Source organism: Phaseolus vulgaris, chromosome 9 (assembly GCF_051622355.1).
Source record: "Phaseolus vulgaris cultivar YP4 chromosome 9, ASM5162235v1, whole genome shotgun sequence".
NCBI classification, from domain to species: Eukaryota; Viridiplantae; Streptophyta; class Magnoliopsida; order Fabales; family Fabaceae; genus Phaseolus; species Phaseolus vulgaris.
In genome coordinates, this window is record NC_143506.1 from 6305246 (window position 1) to 6322944 (window position 17699).

General features: G+C 32.2%; 1 protein-coding gene across 1 annotated transcript; it reads right to left on the bottom strand.

Annotated features, from left to right (window-relative positions):
• Positions 1-10649: 10649 nt before the first annotated feature.
• LOC137822719 (ornithine decarboxylase-like) lies at positions 10650-12287 on the bottom strand. Its single transcript, XM_068627670.2, is given in 2 exon segments — positions 10650-10890; positions 10892-12287. Coding segments are annotated over 2 exon segments (1308 nt in total). The 5' UTR covers positions 12164-12287; the 3' UTR covers positions 10650-10854.
• Positions 12288-17699: the final 5412 nt, after the last annotated feature.

The window sequence follows — 17699 nt, forward strand, 5'->3', positions numbered from 1 at the left end:
GATTTCTCTAGGTACACATGGACTCTCTTCTTAGAATCAAAGAGTGATGCCTTCTCTGCCTTCAAGATGCTTGCTAGAAGGTTACAAAACACAAAAAACAGTAACATTGGTTCTATAAGGAGTGATCATGGAGGGGAATTTCAAAATGAGAAATTCAGCAAATTCTGTAAGAAGATGGGGATCCTACACAACTTCTCTGCACCAAGAACTCCTCAACAAAATGGTGTAGTGGAAAGAAAGAACAGATCTATTGAAGAGTTAGCAAGAACCGGCTAAGTGAATCCTCCTTACCCAAGTATTTTTGGGCTGATGTTGTTAGCACCTCTTGCTATGTGATGAATAGAGTGCTAATAAGGTCAATCTTGAAGAAAACTCCCTATGAACTCTTCAATGGAAGGAAGCCAAACATCATTCACCTAAGAGTGTTTGGATGCGGCTGCTTTGTTCTGAATAATGGAAAGGAAAACCTGGGAAAGTTTGATGAAAAAGCTGATCTTGGAATCTTTATTGGCCATTCCCTAAATAGTCATGCAAATAGGATCTACAACAAGAGACTCATTACTGTGGAAGAATTTGTTCATGTGGTCTTTGATGAAGTTGATCACAAAAGCATTCAAGTCTCAAAGAACAACACAGAAGAGGATGAGCAGCACATCAATCTGGAGAAGCTGCACTGTTGTGCAGAAAAACAACCGGTCGATTCATTGAAACAACCGATTGAAATTCTGCAGCAGAGTGAGTTACCTAAAGAATGGAGAATACCAAGAGATCTGTCAGTGGAGAACATCATTGGGCTGATAAATGAGGGTCTTTCTACACGTAGCTCTATCTCAAACTTCTGCAGACACAATGCTTTTGTCTCTTAAGTTGAACCAAAGTCTATTGAAGAAGCTCTCAAAGATGAAAAATGGGTGGAAGCTATGCATGAAGAGCTGAATCAGTTTGCTAGGAATGATGTATGGTTTTTGGTTACTAAAATAGCTGAGATGAACACCATTAGATCTAAATGGGTTTTCAAAAACAAGCTTGATGAGGTTGGAGTAATTACAAGGAACAAGGCAAGGCTAGTTGCCAAAGGCTACAATCAAGAGGAAGGGATTGATTATGCAGAAACCTTTGCCCCTGTAGCAAGATTGGAAGTTGTGAGGTTGCTGCTGGCTTTTGCTTGTATGAGTGGATTCAAAATCTTTCAAATGGATGTGAAGAGTGTTTTTCTCAATGGCTTCATCAATGAAGAAGTGTATGTTGAGCAACCACCGGGTTTTGAAGATCATCAACGTCCTAATCATATTTTTAAGCTGAAAAAGGCATTGTATGGGCTTAAGCAAGCTCCAAGACAATGGTATGAGAGGCTTAGCAATTTCCTTTTGTCACATGGTTATGAAAGAGGAATGATTGACAAAACTCTCTTCATCAAGAAGTCAAATTCTGAAATTGTCCTTGTGCAAATCTATGTTGATGACATTATCTTTGGTGATACCCAAGATAGTTTGTGTGAAGAATTTGTGGCAGCTATGCAAGGTGAGTTTGAAATGTCTATGATGGGGGAACTTTCTTTCTTTCTTGGATTGCAGGTCAAGCAAACAAAGGATGGAATCTTTCTATGCCAATCAAAATATTGCAAAGAAATTCTCAAGAAGTTTGAAATGGAAAGTTGCAAGGAAGCAAGCACACCTATGCCTTCAAGCTGTTATATGGATGCAGATACAGCTGGAAAAGGGGTAGATCAAACAAAATACAGAGGTTTAATTGGTTCCTTACTCTATCTCACAGCAAGTAGACCGGATATCATGTTTGTTGTATATCTTTGTGCAAGATATCAAGAAAATCCAAAGGAATCTCACTTCAAAGCTGCAAAAAGGATTCTTAAATATCTCAAAGGAACAACCAATGTTGGTCTATGGTATCCTTCTCACTCTCCTATACACTTAATTGGTTATTCAGATTCTGATTTTGCAGGGTGTAAGCTAGACAGAAAAAGCACAAGTGGCACTTCTTAGATCAAACCTCATCTCTTGGCATAGTAAGAAGCAAGCTTATGTGGCTCTTTCTACTGCAGAGGTTGAATACATTGTTGCTGGAAGTAGCTGTGCACAAATTCTTTGGCTTAAATAGCAACTTGCAGATTTTAGATTGAAGATCAACAAGATTCCTTTGCTTTGTGACAACACAAGTGCTATAAATCTCACCAAAAATCAAATTCAGCATTCAAGAACTAAGCACATTGAGATTCGTCATCACTTCATACGAGATCATGTGAACAATGGAGATTGTGAAGTAAAATTCATTAAAACAAAACTGCAACTGGCTGATATATTCAAAAAACCTCTTCCAAAAGAAAGGTTTTTCTTCTTAAGAAATGAGTTAGGCATTCTTGACTCTCAAAATCTCTCTTAAAATTGTTCTTTAATTCTATTTGTAAAGACAAATAGGGGGAGAATTGGTTGGTTTTTGTGTTGTCTGCCCTTTATAATATGTTTCAAACTGTTAAATCTTTCAAAATTCTGAAATTAAAACTGTTTTCTGCTTCTGCTGATAGAAACAACCGATTGAATCGAGGAAACAACCGGTTGTTTGTCTGATACAGTGCTTAGTAAATTGCTTTTCTAACCTACTACTATAGATGTTGTGTATTGCATAAATTTTTGTTTTGCAGGAACTGCTTCATATTCAAACAAGTCCAACACAAGCAACTAGGGATTTGTCTTCATCAAATAAGGGGAGATTGTTGAATCAAGTGTGATCAAAACCTTTGAAAAATCCAAATCCTAGTGTTTGATGGAAGGCTGAAGTTGATGTTGTGTTTTAGAGTAGGATCTGGGTAGTTTATCTGTGTAATCCACTCTTTGTTGAATCTAAAGCTAAAAGTGTTTTCAAATTTTTTAAGTTTAAAGTCTTTTTCAAACTAAGTGAAAAACAACCTGTTGTTTTGTCGAAACAACCGATTGTTTTACTCTTAGGTGTTTTTGAAAAGGTTGAAAACTATTTTGGTTGGTTGACTTGCTGTCAAACCAAAACAATCGATTGTTTCGTGCTTTCAATCGATTGTTTGTTTGAAAATCCTAACAGAATCTGTTTTGTTAGTTGAGTGTGCTTTAAATGATTTTCAAACTAAATGCACTTCTGTTTTAAATGTTTTGACCAATCTTTGAAAGCTATAAATAGTTTGTTTATGTTTTATAAAAAATAGAGAAAGAGAAAAACATATTTGTTTTTCAGAGATTGCTTTCAAGATATGAACATTCACTATTCAACTTTGGTTTTCTCAAGAGAGAGTGGAATAGGATTACATCTGCATTGATTTTTCAGTTCATTCTGTAACAAGTGTAATTCATTCTAAATACTTTGTAAATTCTGGTGTTGTAAGCCAATGAGTGTTGTGTGCTCTTGAGGTTGTCAAGATCAACATTCTTGGTGTGTGTTGAGCCAAAGGAAGTGTTTTTCTTGAAGGGTTCAAGGTCACTTCTTTGGTGGTTTTGTGTGTAATCTGTATTTGATTGTTTAGTGGATTCTGGGGACTGAAGGTAGCTCTTGGTTTAAGAGTTAACTAGCTCTTGGTTTAAGAGTGAACTAGTATAAACTGTTTGTGTATCTCTTTCTTCCCTTAAACTCATTTAAATTCAGTTGTTGTTGATTTGCTGGTATAAACAACCGATTGTTTCGAAGAAACAACCGATTGTTTTTTTGGTGATTTGCTGTTTTGTGCTTTGTTTCTTGGCTAACTGAATTCCTAATCTGGTTTCCTGCAAAGAATTTCATTCTAGCTTAAAAAAATTTGAAAAACCCCCTTTAAACAATTCACCCTCCCTCTCGTTTAAGGCCATATATTCTAACAAAAGTGGCGGGTGTTGTAGCGGGTAACGTAAAACCACCACATGAAACTTTGTGGTGGCCAGTTCTATGGCGGTTTGGGAAACCGCCACACGTGTATATTGTGGCAATTATAAACGCCAGTTTGTATGAAAATAACCACCACAATATACACTTTTTTTGTAGTGGATGTACTTCAGGACTCGACTTACGGCATCCCAATAAGGTTTCCGTGGAGCCTATATATTTTGACTTAGGGTCCAAACTGAAAAAACTAGGCCAGGTCGAGTAACGTGAGGTATATCAGTCATCCCACAAGTCGCCTGTATTTGACTGCATCCTTTAATAACTCTCCATCATCCGATGTGAGTTTTAGGTATTCACTACTGCAAAATGTATAAACAAGTGCGGTTTATTTAGTGCGGCTTTGCGCTCAAATGCTTTCGTTGAAAATGCGGTGGCTTTTTTGTAATTAAGTTCATTTACAAGTGCGGTTATTAGTAAAGTCGCACTTGTAAATCAAACGTTTGGATTTACAAGTGCGGTTATTTGTACAGCCGCCCTTGTAAATCAAAACGCTTGATTTACAAATGCGGCTTTACAAATAGTCGCCTTCTTAAAACCTTTTTAACCCTAATTTAAAAACGCACCACTTAGGTTTTGATACTCTCCTTTCTCTCGCGCTTCGTTTCTCTTATATGCTTCCTTTATTAACTATGCTTCCTCTTTTTCTTCCTCTCTTCTTTACATTGTCTTCGTGCCATCAGTAAGCATTGTCTTCCTCTCTTCTTCTTCACCATTGATTTTTGTATCTTTTGTGTTTCTCTTATGTTTTGTCTTATGCCATTGCTAAGGTCATGCTTCATTGGGAAGGTTTTTGTTTAATTTCTGTTGTGTCTTCCTCGTCACTGTTGCTGCTTTGCTCTATCATATATTTGCGTTTCATTGGGGAATTTTTTTTGCGTTTTTTGGACTTCCATTGGGATGAAATATGAAGATGTATGATATGGATGCACCAAGAGATCAAAGTTGAGAACTTTAATTAGAAACCCAAATCAACAGCGAAAAAGAAAAAAAAACCTTAAACGCCTCTCGTAAATGCGATTTATAAATGCGGCTATGTAAATAGCCGCATTTATAAATCAAATTTACGAATGCGACTATATAGTCGCCTTCTTATCTCTTTGATTTACAAATGTGTGCTCATCAAATGCGGTTATATAGCCGCCCTTATAAATGTAAAATAGTCGCACTCGTTTTGCTTTTCTGCACCGGTGATTGCTCCATTGGAAATTTGTCTGGACGAGCACCTGTGAGTCTCATGTCCTGCAAAATATCAAACGCATATTTTATTTGTGACATGTAAATACCAGCTTTGGAACGGAAAATTCAATCCCTAGAAAATATTTGAAGTCTCCAAGATCTTTAATGCGAAATTATCGTAATAGACAGTCTTTAAGACGTTACATTTCTGTCAGATCATTTCCTGTCAAAAGAATATCATCCACATAAATCAAAAGGGCAGTAAATGATGAGTTATTTTGTCTTGTGAATAAAGAGTAGTCTGCCTTGGATTGTTGAAATCCTACAGATTTAATCACATGAGAAAATGTTGTAAACCATGTTCAGGATGCGAGTTTGAGATCATAAAGGGATTTGTTGAGTCGGCATACAATGTTCTCCCCCTGACGACGATGCTTGAGTGGCAAGTCTAATTTCATGCAATTTGTCATGTAAGAAGGCATTTTGCACATCCAACTGGTGAATAAACCAATTTATGACAGTTGCAATGGTGAGGAGACACGTCAAAGTTGTTAATTTCGTTGTTGGTGAAAAGGTTTCGCAATAGTCGACACCTTCAATCTGAGTGTACCCCTTTGCGACAAGGCGCGCCTTATATCTGTCGATGTTTTCATCCGATTTGTACTTTATTTTATAGACTCATTTGCATCTGATGGGTTTCTGCCCAGCAGGTAACATGTTAAGGTCCACGTTTGATTTTGCCAATTTGGATCAAGGATAGCTTGAGCATAAGTGTGAGGTTCTTTGGTGTCTGTGATGTTAGCAAGATATGCATTATGTGTAGAAAAAATCATGAATTAGAAATAAAATGATGCATAGGATACTTGGTTCCATTCGGTCGTTCTTGGATAATGGTCGAATGAATGGCTTGGGATTCCATTACGTAGTCTTGAAGCCAAAAAGGTGGGTTTGATTGTGACTGGATCGTCGAATAGGAAGGTCGACTGGATAAGGTTCGGTAATGGGTGCTAGGCCTCCTGGCATGGGAGAAGAAGGTTGGTTTGCTGGAGGTTCAGGTGTATTATGACGAGTAAGAGAAGATGATGGATCGAGTGAATGTTGGACAGGAGTGGGTAAGTCAATGTCAATAGCGGGCAAGGTATCTTGTAATGGAGGTGAGGATTGCGTCCGAGATTGTTGCCAGAATGGGAAAACACTTTCATGGAAAGTGACATCCTGACTTGTAAAAAAAGTGTTTGCATCTATATCAAATAATTTATATCTTTTTTTATTGTGAGGATAACCAATAAAGATGCATTATCGGGCGCGTGGATCAAATTTTTGCTTAGGTGAAACAACAATTGCGTAACAGAGGCAACCAAAAGTTTTTTAGATGAGAAAGTGAAGGTGGGTAAATAGTAGCTCAAAAGGTGATTTATTTTTTAATAAAGGTGATGACAAGCGATTAATGATATATGTGGCGGTTAAAACGCATTTCCCCTGAAATTCTAATGGTAAATGGGACTGAAATAGGAGGGCTCGTGTTGTGTTCAAAATGTCTATGTTTGTGTTGTACTACTCCATTTTGTTGAGGAGTGTAGATGCAAATGCGTTAACATTCAATACCGTTTTTTAGAAGAAAAAAAAATACGCATTGAAATAAATTCCAATTTGTTGTCAACGCGGATGTTTTTAATAGATGCTATGTTGGGTTTCAGATTTGTGATTTATAAGAAATAGCCAAGTACACCTAGTATAGTCATCGACTATAATGAGAAAAAAAAGTCAAAATTTGAGATACGTGGGATTGGTTCTGAAGAGAGGACATGTGTGCGTATTGTTTACCCGAGCCAATCATTCTCCCCGTAGTCAAGTTCTGCAAGACGCAACCATGTGGAAAAGAACGACACAACAATTTAGTGGACTAGTTATCTTACTAACGAACATGAGATTTAAATTAAAAGAAGGAACGCAAAAAAACATCTTCGAGAGTGATATTGTCATTGAATTTAATCATGCCCGTAGATGAGATGGTCGCAGTTGAGCCTGTGGGCAGATTAACATTTGGAATAAATGGCTGGCACATTCTTCTGTCCGAACTGGTCGTGGAGATCTTCCTAAACTTGACGGACGGTCTTTGCATGAATTACTCCTGCAGCTATCTCTGCCTCGTTTGAGTCACTTAACCTTGAAAGAATCATGGAATTACATTGATTCCACAATTCGAATTGCGATAGGTATTTTTCTCGTGACGACATTTCTAGTATGCCGTCAATAAAATCCGAGTTTCTTCTTTGTCGTAAGTGCGTGTACCATTGTTGTTTTCCAGGATTGATAATTGGCATTGTTCAATTTGGTTGACACCAACATGTGTCCAGGTTAGTCTGAATGATGAACATAGTAGGGATTGGTTGAGTCCATGGCAGCCGACTTGGCGATATTACTGGTGCCTTCTTTGTCAGACATGATCTCTTATTTAGCGGATAAAAATGGAGAGGTTGTCAAAGCACCAAGATCAGTGCTCTGATACCACATAAGAAAATGATATATAAGATGGTAAGAAAAGTGAAGAATTCTTATTCTCTTGTGTATTTACATCACTCCATGTATATCCATGTACAAAAAATATATAAGTGTATGAAAACTTTCTCTTTCTAAATTACAAGCTAATTCCCTTTTAATCATGAAATTCTATCATTATCAAATTAATTACATATAATTATGTACAATAACAAATAAAAATTACATATAATTTGATAATCATTATTAATATCAAATAAATTTATAAATTTTAAAATAAATTAAATATTAAACGGAAAGTAAACTATTAACAGGATGCATGTTTTAAAATACAAACTTTTTTATAAAATAAAACAAATGTTATATATATATATATATATATATATATATATATATATTGTACTTATTATTTAATAAAATTATACTAAATATAGTAGAGTTAGGTTGAGAGAATTTTTTATATATAATATCAAATTGAATATCACATCTACTTTTGAAATATTTATTCTCTTATATATTATTAATTTATAATTTTATCTGTCAAGACGAGCATAAATCACGTTGGCTTACGCTCTGCGCCTTTTGGAGGATGTGTAAGTATAGTCAAGTTAACTACTCTGACATTATATCACCTCGTGTGGTTCAAAAGAAGAAAATATACATATGCATAGGGCGACAATGATGATAAAGATTATTATATTTGTTTATTTTCTTGTTGATTTTTAAATATTTAATTATCAATCACTTAAATTTTAAAATAACATAGTCGCTTGTTTTCTCAATTATATCTTTATATAAACATAATAGGGTGCAAAAGGATAAAAACATACGAAGAAATTTCAAATAAGTTTAATGAAATAAAAGAATCTAATTATTCATTTTCAGATAAATTAGTTTTTATTATTATATAAGTATAACAAAACTTCTAAAAGAAAGAAATTAAGAGATTAAATATGAAATTTTTACGTGAAATTTTATTTGGTAATTATAGAAATTGATAAAAAAAAATTAAAATTAATAAAACAGGTAAATTACGTATAACTTTAATTAAAATTCAATTATATTAAAATTGTGTAAATTGAGAAATACATTAAAATTGTTATTTAACCTTCTCACTAGATATTCCTTTTGATAAAAATTTTAAATTTTATTTATTTTAATAATAATTAAGAGATAACTTTTCATGCAAATTTGTAAAAAAAATCATAAACACTAGTGCAGAAAACACATATAATACGATTTTTATGAGACATATAACACTGGTTCCATTACCGATGTAAATCACAGCGAGATAAAATGTCAATTACATATAATACCAATTGAAAAAATCAGTGTAATATGTACCAAAATTTGAATAAAATATTCAAAAATATGTGTTCTTCTGAGTCACATACTAAACCCTAAATCCAATACCCAGACATTTAACTTATAAAAAGTAAAACAACAATTCAAAAAGTAAAATATAATACATTTAATTTCAAACATAATACACCATAAAACACAACACACATCACCCCATATCCAATACCAAGACAACATATAAATGTATTGGTCAAAAGTGCTCAGGACCTTTCTCCAAGCGTTTAAGTCAGCTCGGTTTTTGGGCAAGTATGGGCCCAAAGGGTGGACCATGAGCACGACCCAGATGCAGGTAGACAGCTCGAAAAAAGATAATTTAAATAGAATGAATATTCTGATTATTTATAATACATACACCAATTAAATACCAATAAAAGTTATTGAGAATAAAGCAGTTAGCACCTAAAAATAAAGGTGCTTACGAAAATAAAGGTGCACGTAAGCAGTATGTTTTTCTATTATGATTATATGTTTTTTGTTGAGATTATATTCTCCCTGTTGAAATCTTGCTCTGTTGAGATTGGAGAAAACTGTTGAAGGGATATCTATTAAAGGGGTTTGAGACCCCAAGTAAAAGGTATGCTTGTTCTGAATACTTAAGACTGAAATTGATTTGATATTTTTGAATGCCCTCACTGACTTGATCGTCGAAGTTTCAATAGGTAGAGTCCCCTTTGTCCCAGTGGAGCACCAAGTACTTCGAAACACTAATTGGAGACAAATCAAAAGAGGAACTTGCCCAATCAATCTGTTCAAGACCAACCGGTGAGAACAATAATTACTCAATTTAAAACATAATACATTATATTCCAAATACAATATAATAAAACTAATTATCTATATAAATAATTATAAACCAAATAATAATTAAAATTGAAATATTTAAAAATAAAAAACTAACCTAGAGTGTGAACGTGAATGGAGTTGTGGCGGCAATGGAGGCAATGTGGCGGCGACAAAAGCGGCAAGAGCAACGATAAGAGAGGTAACAAAATAGCAAACAAATGTGAATCAAAGAATCTTGTTCGGTGTGGATGCTCTCACGACGAAGAGAACAAAATAAGAGAGAAGCGACACGGGGAGTGGTAGAGGCAACGATTGGTAGCAGCGTTGGCAGAAGCAAAATGAACACTTGGCCAAGAAAAACTTAGAATAGTGCGAATGAAAAGTGAAGGCGCGAGACAATAAAATAGGGTAAAATCATATATTACACTTGTTATGAGTAATAACCAGTGTAATATATCTTTTTATTAACTTAAACTTTTTTTTACTCTGAAATGATATATAACACCAGTTGCATAGCTTATATGTGTAATTTTTAAAACTTTAAAAACTTTTTTTTTTAATTTGGAGATAACTAGAGTTAAATTTTTAAATGGATGTTATATGTATTGCCTAGAGTTCAATTTTTCAATTTTTTTAAACTTTGAAAATAAATTATAACACCGCTTGTATTGAGAATCAATGTTATATTTCATTATTAAAAATTTTAATTTATTTTAATATAAAAATGACCATTCTTCTATCTAAGCGGTGTAATATATAATTCTAAAAATAAATTATTTTTTTTTTAACATGATGACATCAATTAAATAGTCTAACTAATGTAATATAAGTCAAAAATTTATAAAAATATCGTCATATTGTTGTTTACACTAGTTGTGAATTAATCGATCTAATATTTCGTCGTAAAAAACTCATTTCCACTAGTGAAAATATAGAATGAAAGATAAACCATGTTTATTTTAAACATCTATGAGTAGGTGTCTCCAAAATGAAAAAATGAAAAGAAAAAGATATTGAAGGGAGAAACCACGCGGCGGCCACGACCACCCATTCCGTCATTATTGAGTTTCCGAAGCAAAAGAGAGACAAGTCAAGAACAAAACACATTTAAGAAACGCCCATCTTCAGCTTGGGATTCTACAAGAACATGCTCTGTTCCAGCGCGATAGGGTTGGGAATATGCAAGGAATATGGAATTCACTGAGGAGCTAAACCCATTGAAGTTAGTACTGCAGGAAGTAGTGTAAGCACCCATGTTCGGGAACACAAGGAAATCGTTCGTTTGCAGTTCCGGAAGCTGGTAATCCGTCAGAACAGTGTCAAGTGAATCGCAAGTTGGTCCAAAAACGGTAGAAGAGTAGGTTTTGAAATCCCTGCAAGAAGGATCCTCAGGTTTCGAGGTGAAAGCGAGTGGCATGCACGTAACAGTAGCGTGGTCAAATAAAATGTTATTAAGCGTTCCATAAATTCCATCGTCAATCCAATACTCCCTCAACTCTCCTCTCACGCGTTTCCCGACAACCTTTGTGGCCAACGTGAAAGCCGTTTCCGCAATGTAACGACCCGGCTCGCCGATAACCACCAGCTCCTCTTCATTCCCGAAGCTGTCTTGAATCGCGGCGTTGATTTTCATAGCTGCGGCGTCGAACATCGGCCCGGAGGTGAAGCCGCCGCCAATGTCGAGAACGCGCATTCTCGGCATGCCCAGCCGGGAAGCCGCGTCGAAGACGGACTTAGCCGCAGATATGGCTCCGTGATAAGCTTGCGCGTCGCCTCCACCACTTCCAATGTGGAAGGACACGCCGGTCACTTTGAGTCCAGCGGCGTGCGCCACGCTTAGAAGCTCCGGAACTTCTTCAGGAAGCGCGCCGAATTTGAGGTCCAAGCTGCAGCGCGCTCCACTTTCCTGCGGCGGCTTGATGCGGAGGAGCAACTCGCACGTGGGGTGGTATTTGCGTATCTTTTCGACCTCGTCTTTAGAGTCGTAGGTTGTGACTTTGACGCCTACGGTGGCGGCGTATCTGATGTGGGATGCGGATTTGCATGGGTTGGCGTAGATGATGCGGTCAGGTGAGACTCCGAGGGATAAGACGGCTTCTATCTCGGCTTTGCTGGCGCAGTCGAAGCTGGCGCCGAGGGTGGCGAGAGCGCCGATGAGGGAGAGATTGGGGTTGCACTTGACGGCGTAGAAGGGCTGAACCGTGGGGAGCTTGGTGGCCCATTTGTCCATCAAGTCCATAGCGACCCCCAAATCCAGGACTCCGAAAGGGGAGTCAATGTCTGGGTTTTCCGCAATGAGTGTTTGAATGAAATCAGTGAGAGCATTTTGTTTTGGTGACAATGCAGTGATTCGCTTGCCCTTAATGCCTGAGGCACTGAAAACACGCTTCAAGCTCAAGGCTTCTGCGCTACGGGCTTGAAATGCCTCAGAAACAAGCGTAGGCATTTTTGGTATAGCAAAGGTAACAAAGTGGCTAGAGGTGAAGGTGAAGGTGAAGGGCGAGTAATTGAGTGAGCACCGAGTGGATCTTATGTTATTATTGCCTTGGACGTTTGAGAACCCCAGTGGAGTACGAAGAGCGTATATACACCCAGAAAACCACGTGCTATTCTGGAAACCCTTGCGTGAATCACGTGTTAATGTTGCATGATTTAATGTAAAAAAATATAATTTGACAAATTTTATAATTCAATACAACTCTTCTTCGTAGGTTTAGAAATACAACTAAATATATATAATAAAAAGGTTATAATACTTTAACAACCATGTTCCACTCTACAAAATTGGCCTATAAAATTGGAGTTCTGAATATATCATTTTTCATTTAAAGTAAAGTTTAAATTCATTTTTCATTTAAAGTAAAGTTTAAACTGACTCTTATATACAAGGAAAAAGACTTTAAATATTTTTACACCTTATTCCATTTTACACACAATAAAATATTAATATTTATAATAAAAAATTTAATAAAATATAAGTAAAATATTGCCAAAAAAACCATTTTTATTTATATTTACAGTGCAAATAAAACCATACTTTCATTTGAAAATTATTTATAATAATATTTTTAATTGAAAAATAAAATACCTTTTAATAACTAACTTTTTATAATAAGTATTATATAATATTGATTAATGTTTATGTTATATTCAACAACTCAATAAATATTAATATTTTAATTATTTATAAAAATTTATAATTTTATTAATTTTTAAAAAAATTTAACATATATTTTATGTATATTTTTATTAAAAGATTCTTTTATTTTTCATTACAAACATTAATATTTGTTGTGGTTATATTTTGAAAATATTTTCAAAATATCATAACTCTATAATGTATCAAATCATCACCACCCTTAAATATATTATTAACATCAATTTGGTACATGCAGAAGCTTGAATAAAGTATTGGCTCCTTATATTCCAGCGCGACGAATCGAAAAAAGCATGAAAGGATATCAAATCTAATCAATCTTTCATTTTCTTTATATATAAAAAAGAAAGAAATTTCGGGGAGGTTGTTTAGACAGAAAGAACATTGTTGGACCATTAATTATTAACATTTATATGAGACCTGTTAAATTGTGTGACCTTTATCTTCTTTGAAGAGAGATCATTACATATAATAATAATAATAATAATAATAATAATAATAATAATAATAATAATAATAATAATAATAATAATAATAATAATAATAATAATAATAATAATAATAATAATAATAATAATAATAATAATAATAATAATAATAATAATAATAATAATAATAATAATAATAATAATAATAATAATAATAATAATAATAATAATAATAATAATAATAATAATAATAATAATAATAATAATAATAATAATAATAATAATAATAATAATAATAATAATAATAATAATAATAATAATAATAATAATAATAATAATAATAATAATAATAATAATAATAATAATAATAATAATAATAATAATAATAATAATAATAATAATAATAATAATAATAATAATAATAATAATAATAATAATAATAATAATAATAATAATAATAATAATAATAATAATAATAATAATAATAATAATAATAATAATAATAATAATAATAATAATAATAATAATAATAATAATAATAATAATAATAATAATAATAATAATAATAATAATAATAATAATAATAATAATAATAATAATAATAATAATAATAATAATAATAATAATAATAATAATAATAATAATAATAATAATAATAATAATAATAATAATAATAATAATAATAATAATAATAATAATAATAATAATAATAATAATAATAATAATAATAATAATAATAATGACGTATCTGATTCTTGGAATATGTGCCTATTTATATGATTATCATGGGTCTTTGTTATTGGGTTGGATTAGAGGTTTGAATCATGATTAGGAGTGTATTACCTAATGCTTGATCACTAATTAATCTCTTTAATCATGTTTTGATGTAATGATTTTAATGGTGTCAATCAACTTGAACCGTACAAATAATTTTAAATTGAAATATATAAAGCATAATATTTAGCACATAATTTTTTTTCAAGTGTACATTTAATTTAGTACCTGTGAGCATAACTTTCTAATACTAAAGGTAAACCATCATTTATCACTTTATCATCATTATCAACGTCACTAGCGTTATTTAACCTCCATTTAACCTCGTAGACTAAAATCAACTTTAAGCAAAATCAAATTACTAAAACTAAAAATTTGTATGAGAACACAAATCAAGCATCTACCCGATTTAAAAGAATAGAAACATTTTTATGCCTTTAGTAAACTTTCAAAATATTGTAACACCCAATTAAAGTACATGACAAATATTGAATATATAATCATTTATTAAGTTAACAACATCAATAACACCATCTAGTATCCCAAATTAAAAGTAATCCATAACGTTAAATAATTATTAAATAAAAATAATTAATTAATTAAAAAGTAAAAATAAAATATCACGATTTAAAATATTGAAAACATATTTAAACCTATTCTCTATTATCTCTCCATTTTACTCTTAAGAAAAACATAAAAATCTTACATGCCAGGCAAAAAAAACGTGCTCACCTCGTGCTCACCTCGTGCTCGTGCTCACACCCATGTTTTTCTTCTTCTTCATATGCATTTGTTCGCTTACTTAAATGATAAATTCGTGCTACATTATTATTCTTACACCTTTTTTCACTTAATTTATGTGTTTTTATTTATGTCTTAAAAAAAATACTTTTACTTTTCCATGTCATCCTATCATTTTAACATGGTCTAAATGGTTAACTAATGAGGTATAAGCGCGAAACAAAACAAAATATTACGTTATAGAAAAATTATCAACATTGAAATATATCTCGTATTTAATGAAATTTATCGCTCTAACTACCAATCAAGCATGAGATTGATATTAAAGTAAAATATAATAGTCTGGGAGAAATAGATATAGTACTTTTTCTCAACAAAAAGAATGTAATGTAACATGCTAGGTGTAATCTGAAGAACATCTGAAGAACATGGTTTTATTTTAATTCAAAATTTTAACAAGGTTATGTCTAACCTTTCTTTCTCACCCCTCTCTCTCTCTCTCATTCTTTTATTATATGCACCTTCAATTATAATTATCTTTCAATAAATGGTATATCTAATAGATGAGTGAATTAAGTGAATCGGTTTAAGACAACTATGTGGATGGTAAGAATTAATCTTTGAGAGACTTCTCTCAATCTTAATTATATTCGCATAATAATGATTTATTATTTAGATTATAGTGAGTCTCACAACATATATCTCCAAAATTTAGCTATTTATTTTTACTATAATGTGAATTTTTTTTGTCGTTGGGTCTATAAAAGCAACGACATTGAAAGGAAAATCATACAAAAATAAATAAATTGGTATTACATATGGATTTGAATTTATTGATAAATTAAGACTTACATACCGATGACTATTCATAATTAAAATTGAGTTACCTACGGATATTTTTGTATGTAATAGTAAAGTACTTTGGCAATAATAATCTGTAAGTAATTTTAACGAGTTGGGACAAATTTTTTTCGGCCATAGATAATGATAATTGAATCAGTAAATAAATAAAGTCATGCATTACCTACTAATTTTACATAAAAATTAAAATAAATGTGTTACCAACTAATTTCACAGATATATTATAATAATATTAATATTAATACTAATAATAACAATAATAAATATTAATAATATTAATCTTATAAAAGTAATATTAATAATAAAACTAATAGTAATAATCTTATTAATAATAATATTATTATTAATATTAATAACATCAACAATATTAATAATATTTAATGTTTTTGCCAGTTGGTCTCGAAAGGATTGAATGGACAAGCTTCTCTTCTAATTTGTCTCCAATTAGTGCTTCGAGGTACTTGGTGGTTTCACTGGGACAAAGGGGACTTTACCTATTGATCACACTAAGACGATCAATTCAGTGAGAGCATACAAAATAAATATTCAGTTTCAGTCTCAAATATTCAGAAACATCATATCTTTACTAGGGATCTCAAACCCCTTCTATAGATAACCCTTCAACAGTTTTCTCCAATCTCAACAAAGAAAGATTTCATCCGGGAGAATATAATCTCAACAGAAAACACATAATCATAACGGAAAACACATATTGCTTACGTGCACCTTTATTTTTGGGTGCTTAACAATAATAAAACATTCCGTTCACATGCACTTTTATTTTCGGGAGCTAACTACGTTATTCCCAACCGTTTTTATTTATATTTACTTAGTATATATATATATATATATATAAACCAATTTGAATATTCCTTTTATTTAATTATCTTTTTCAAACTGTCTACCCGCTTCTGGGTCAAGCTCATGGCCCACCCTTTGAGCAAATACTGGCCCAAAAATCGAGCTGACCTAAATGCTTAGACCGAGGTCTCGAGCACTCATGGCCAATACATTTAATAATTTTAATAATAATTAATAATATTAACCACATTATTATTATTATTAACAATATTCATATTATAATTCACAATATTAGTATTGTTATTATTATTAATATTATGATTACTAATATTATTATTCATAATTAATATTGTTATTAATATTACCATTAAAAATAATATTATTATTAGTAACATTATTGTTTGTATTAATATTATTATAATTATTATTAATAATATTATCATTATTAGTACTTATTGATATTTATGTGTTAATATAGATGTCTGTGATTATTTAAGTCACATAAACTAACATATCAGATGGTGAAAAGTTGAGACACAGTTCTTATATATCGTGACAAGTACTTAAATGTAAAGACCTGAGTTGTAATAAACTTTCATTGATCTATTGTTATTAGGATCGTAAATATAAATATTGATTTGTATCATATATTAGTTCTATATAGAATGTATAAATGTTGTGTTATTCGATATTTCACTTATTGAATATCTTTAATTGTATAGATATAGTTTATATTTAATAGATCTTTAAAAACAGCTAAATCAACGTTAATTATAAAAATTTGATAACCGTAAACTCAATTTAGTAATTCTCTATTTATGCTATCGTTTTTTTTCAATCTTTATTATATACTTACATTAATTGTTATTAGTTCATTTGTTATAGGAATTGTTTTTACAAGGTCGGGTACCTCTCAGAATGACTCTTGTAGCTTCCGTCTTCTCGTCCTTCCAGCTTCTGTATTCGGCGTCTCCGTCTGACAAGTCCTCCAAGAACGGCGGGGTGGGGTACCTGCGAAGGTGCTCCGATGCTCAAGTCAGTCCGAGTATAATATGTGGATAAACTAAGGATTAGAAGATTACCTCTGACACAAATCCCTTATGATATTTATAGCCTTGTGTTGGGCTTTAGCTGTTATGGGCCTTCTTTTGGGCTCAGGCAAAGGTCCATTTGTGATTCAATCATGGTTTATGGTTAAACTGGCTTAATTATGGTTAATC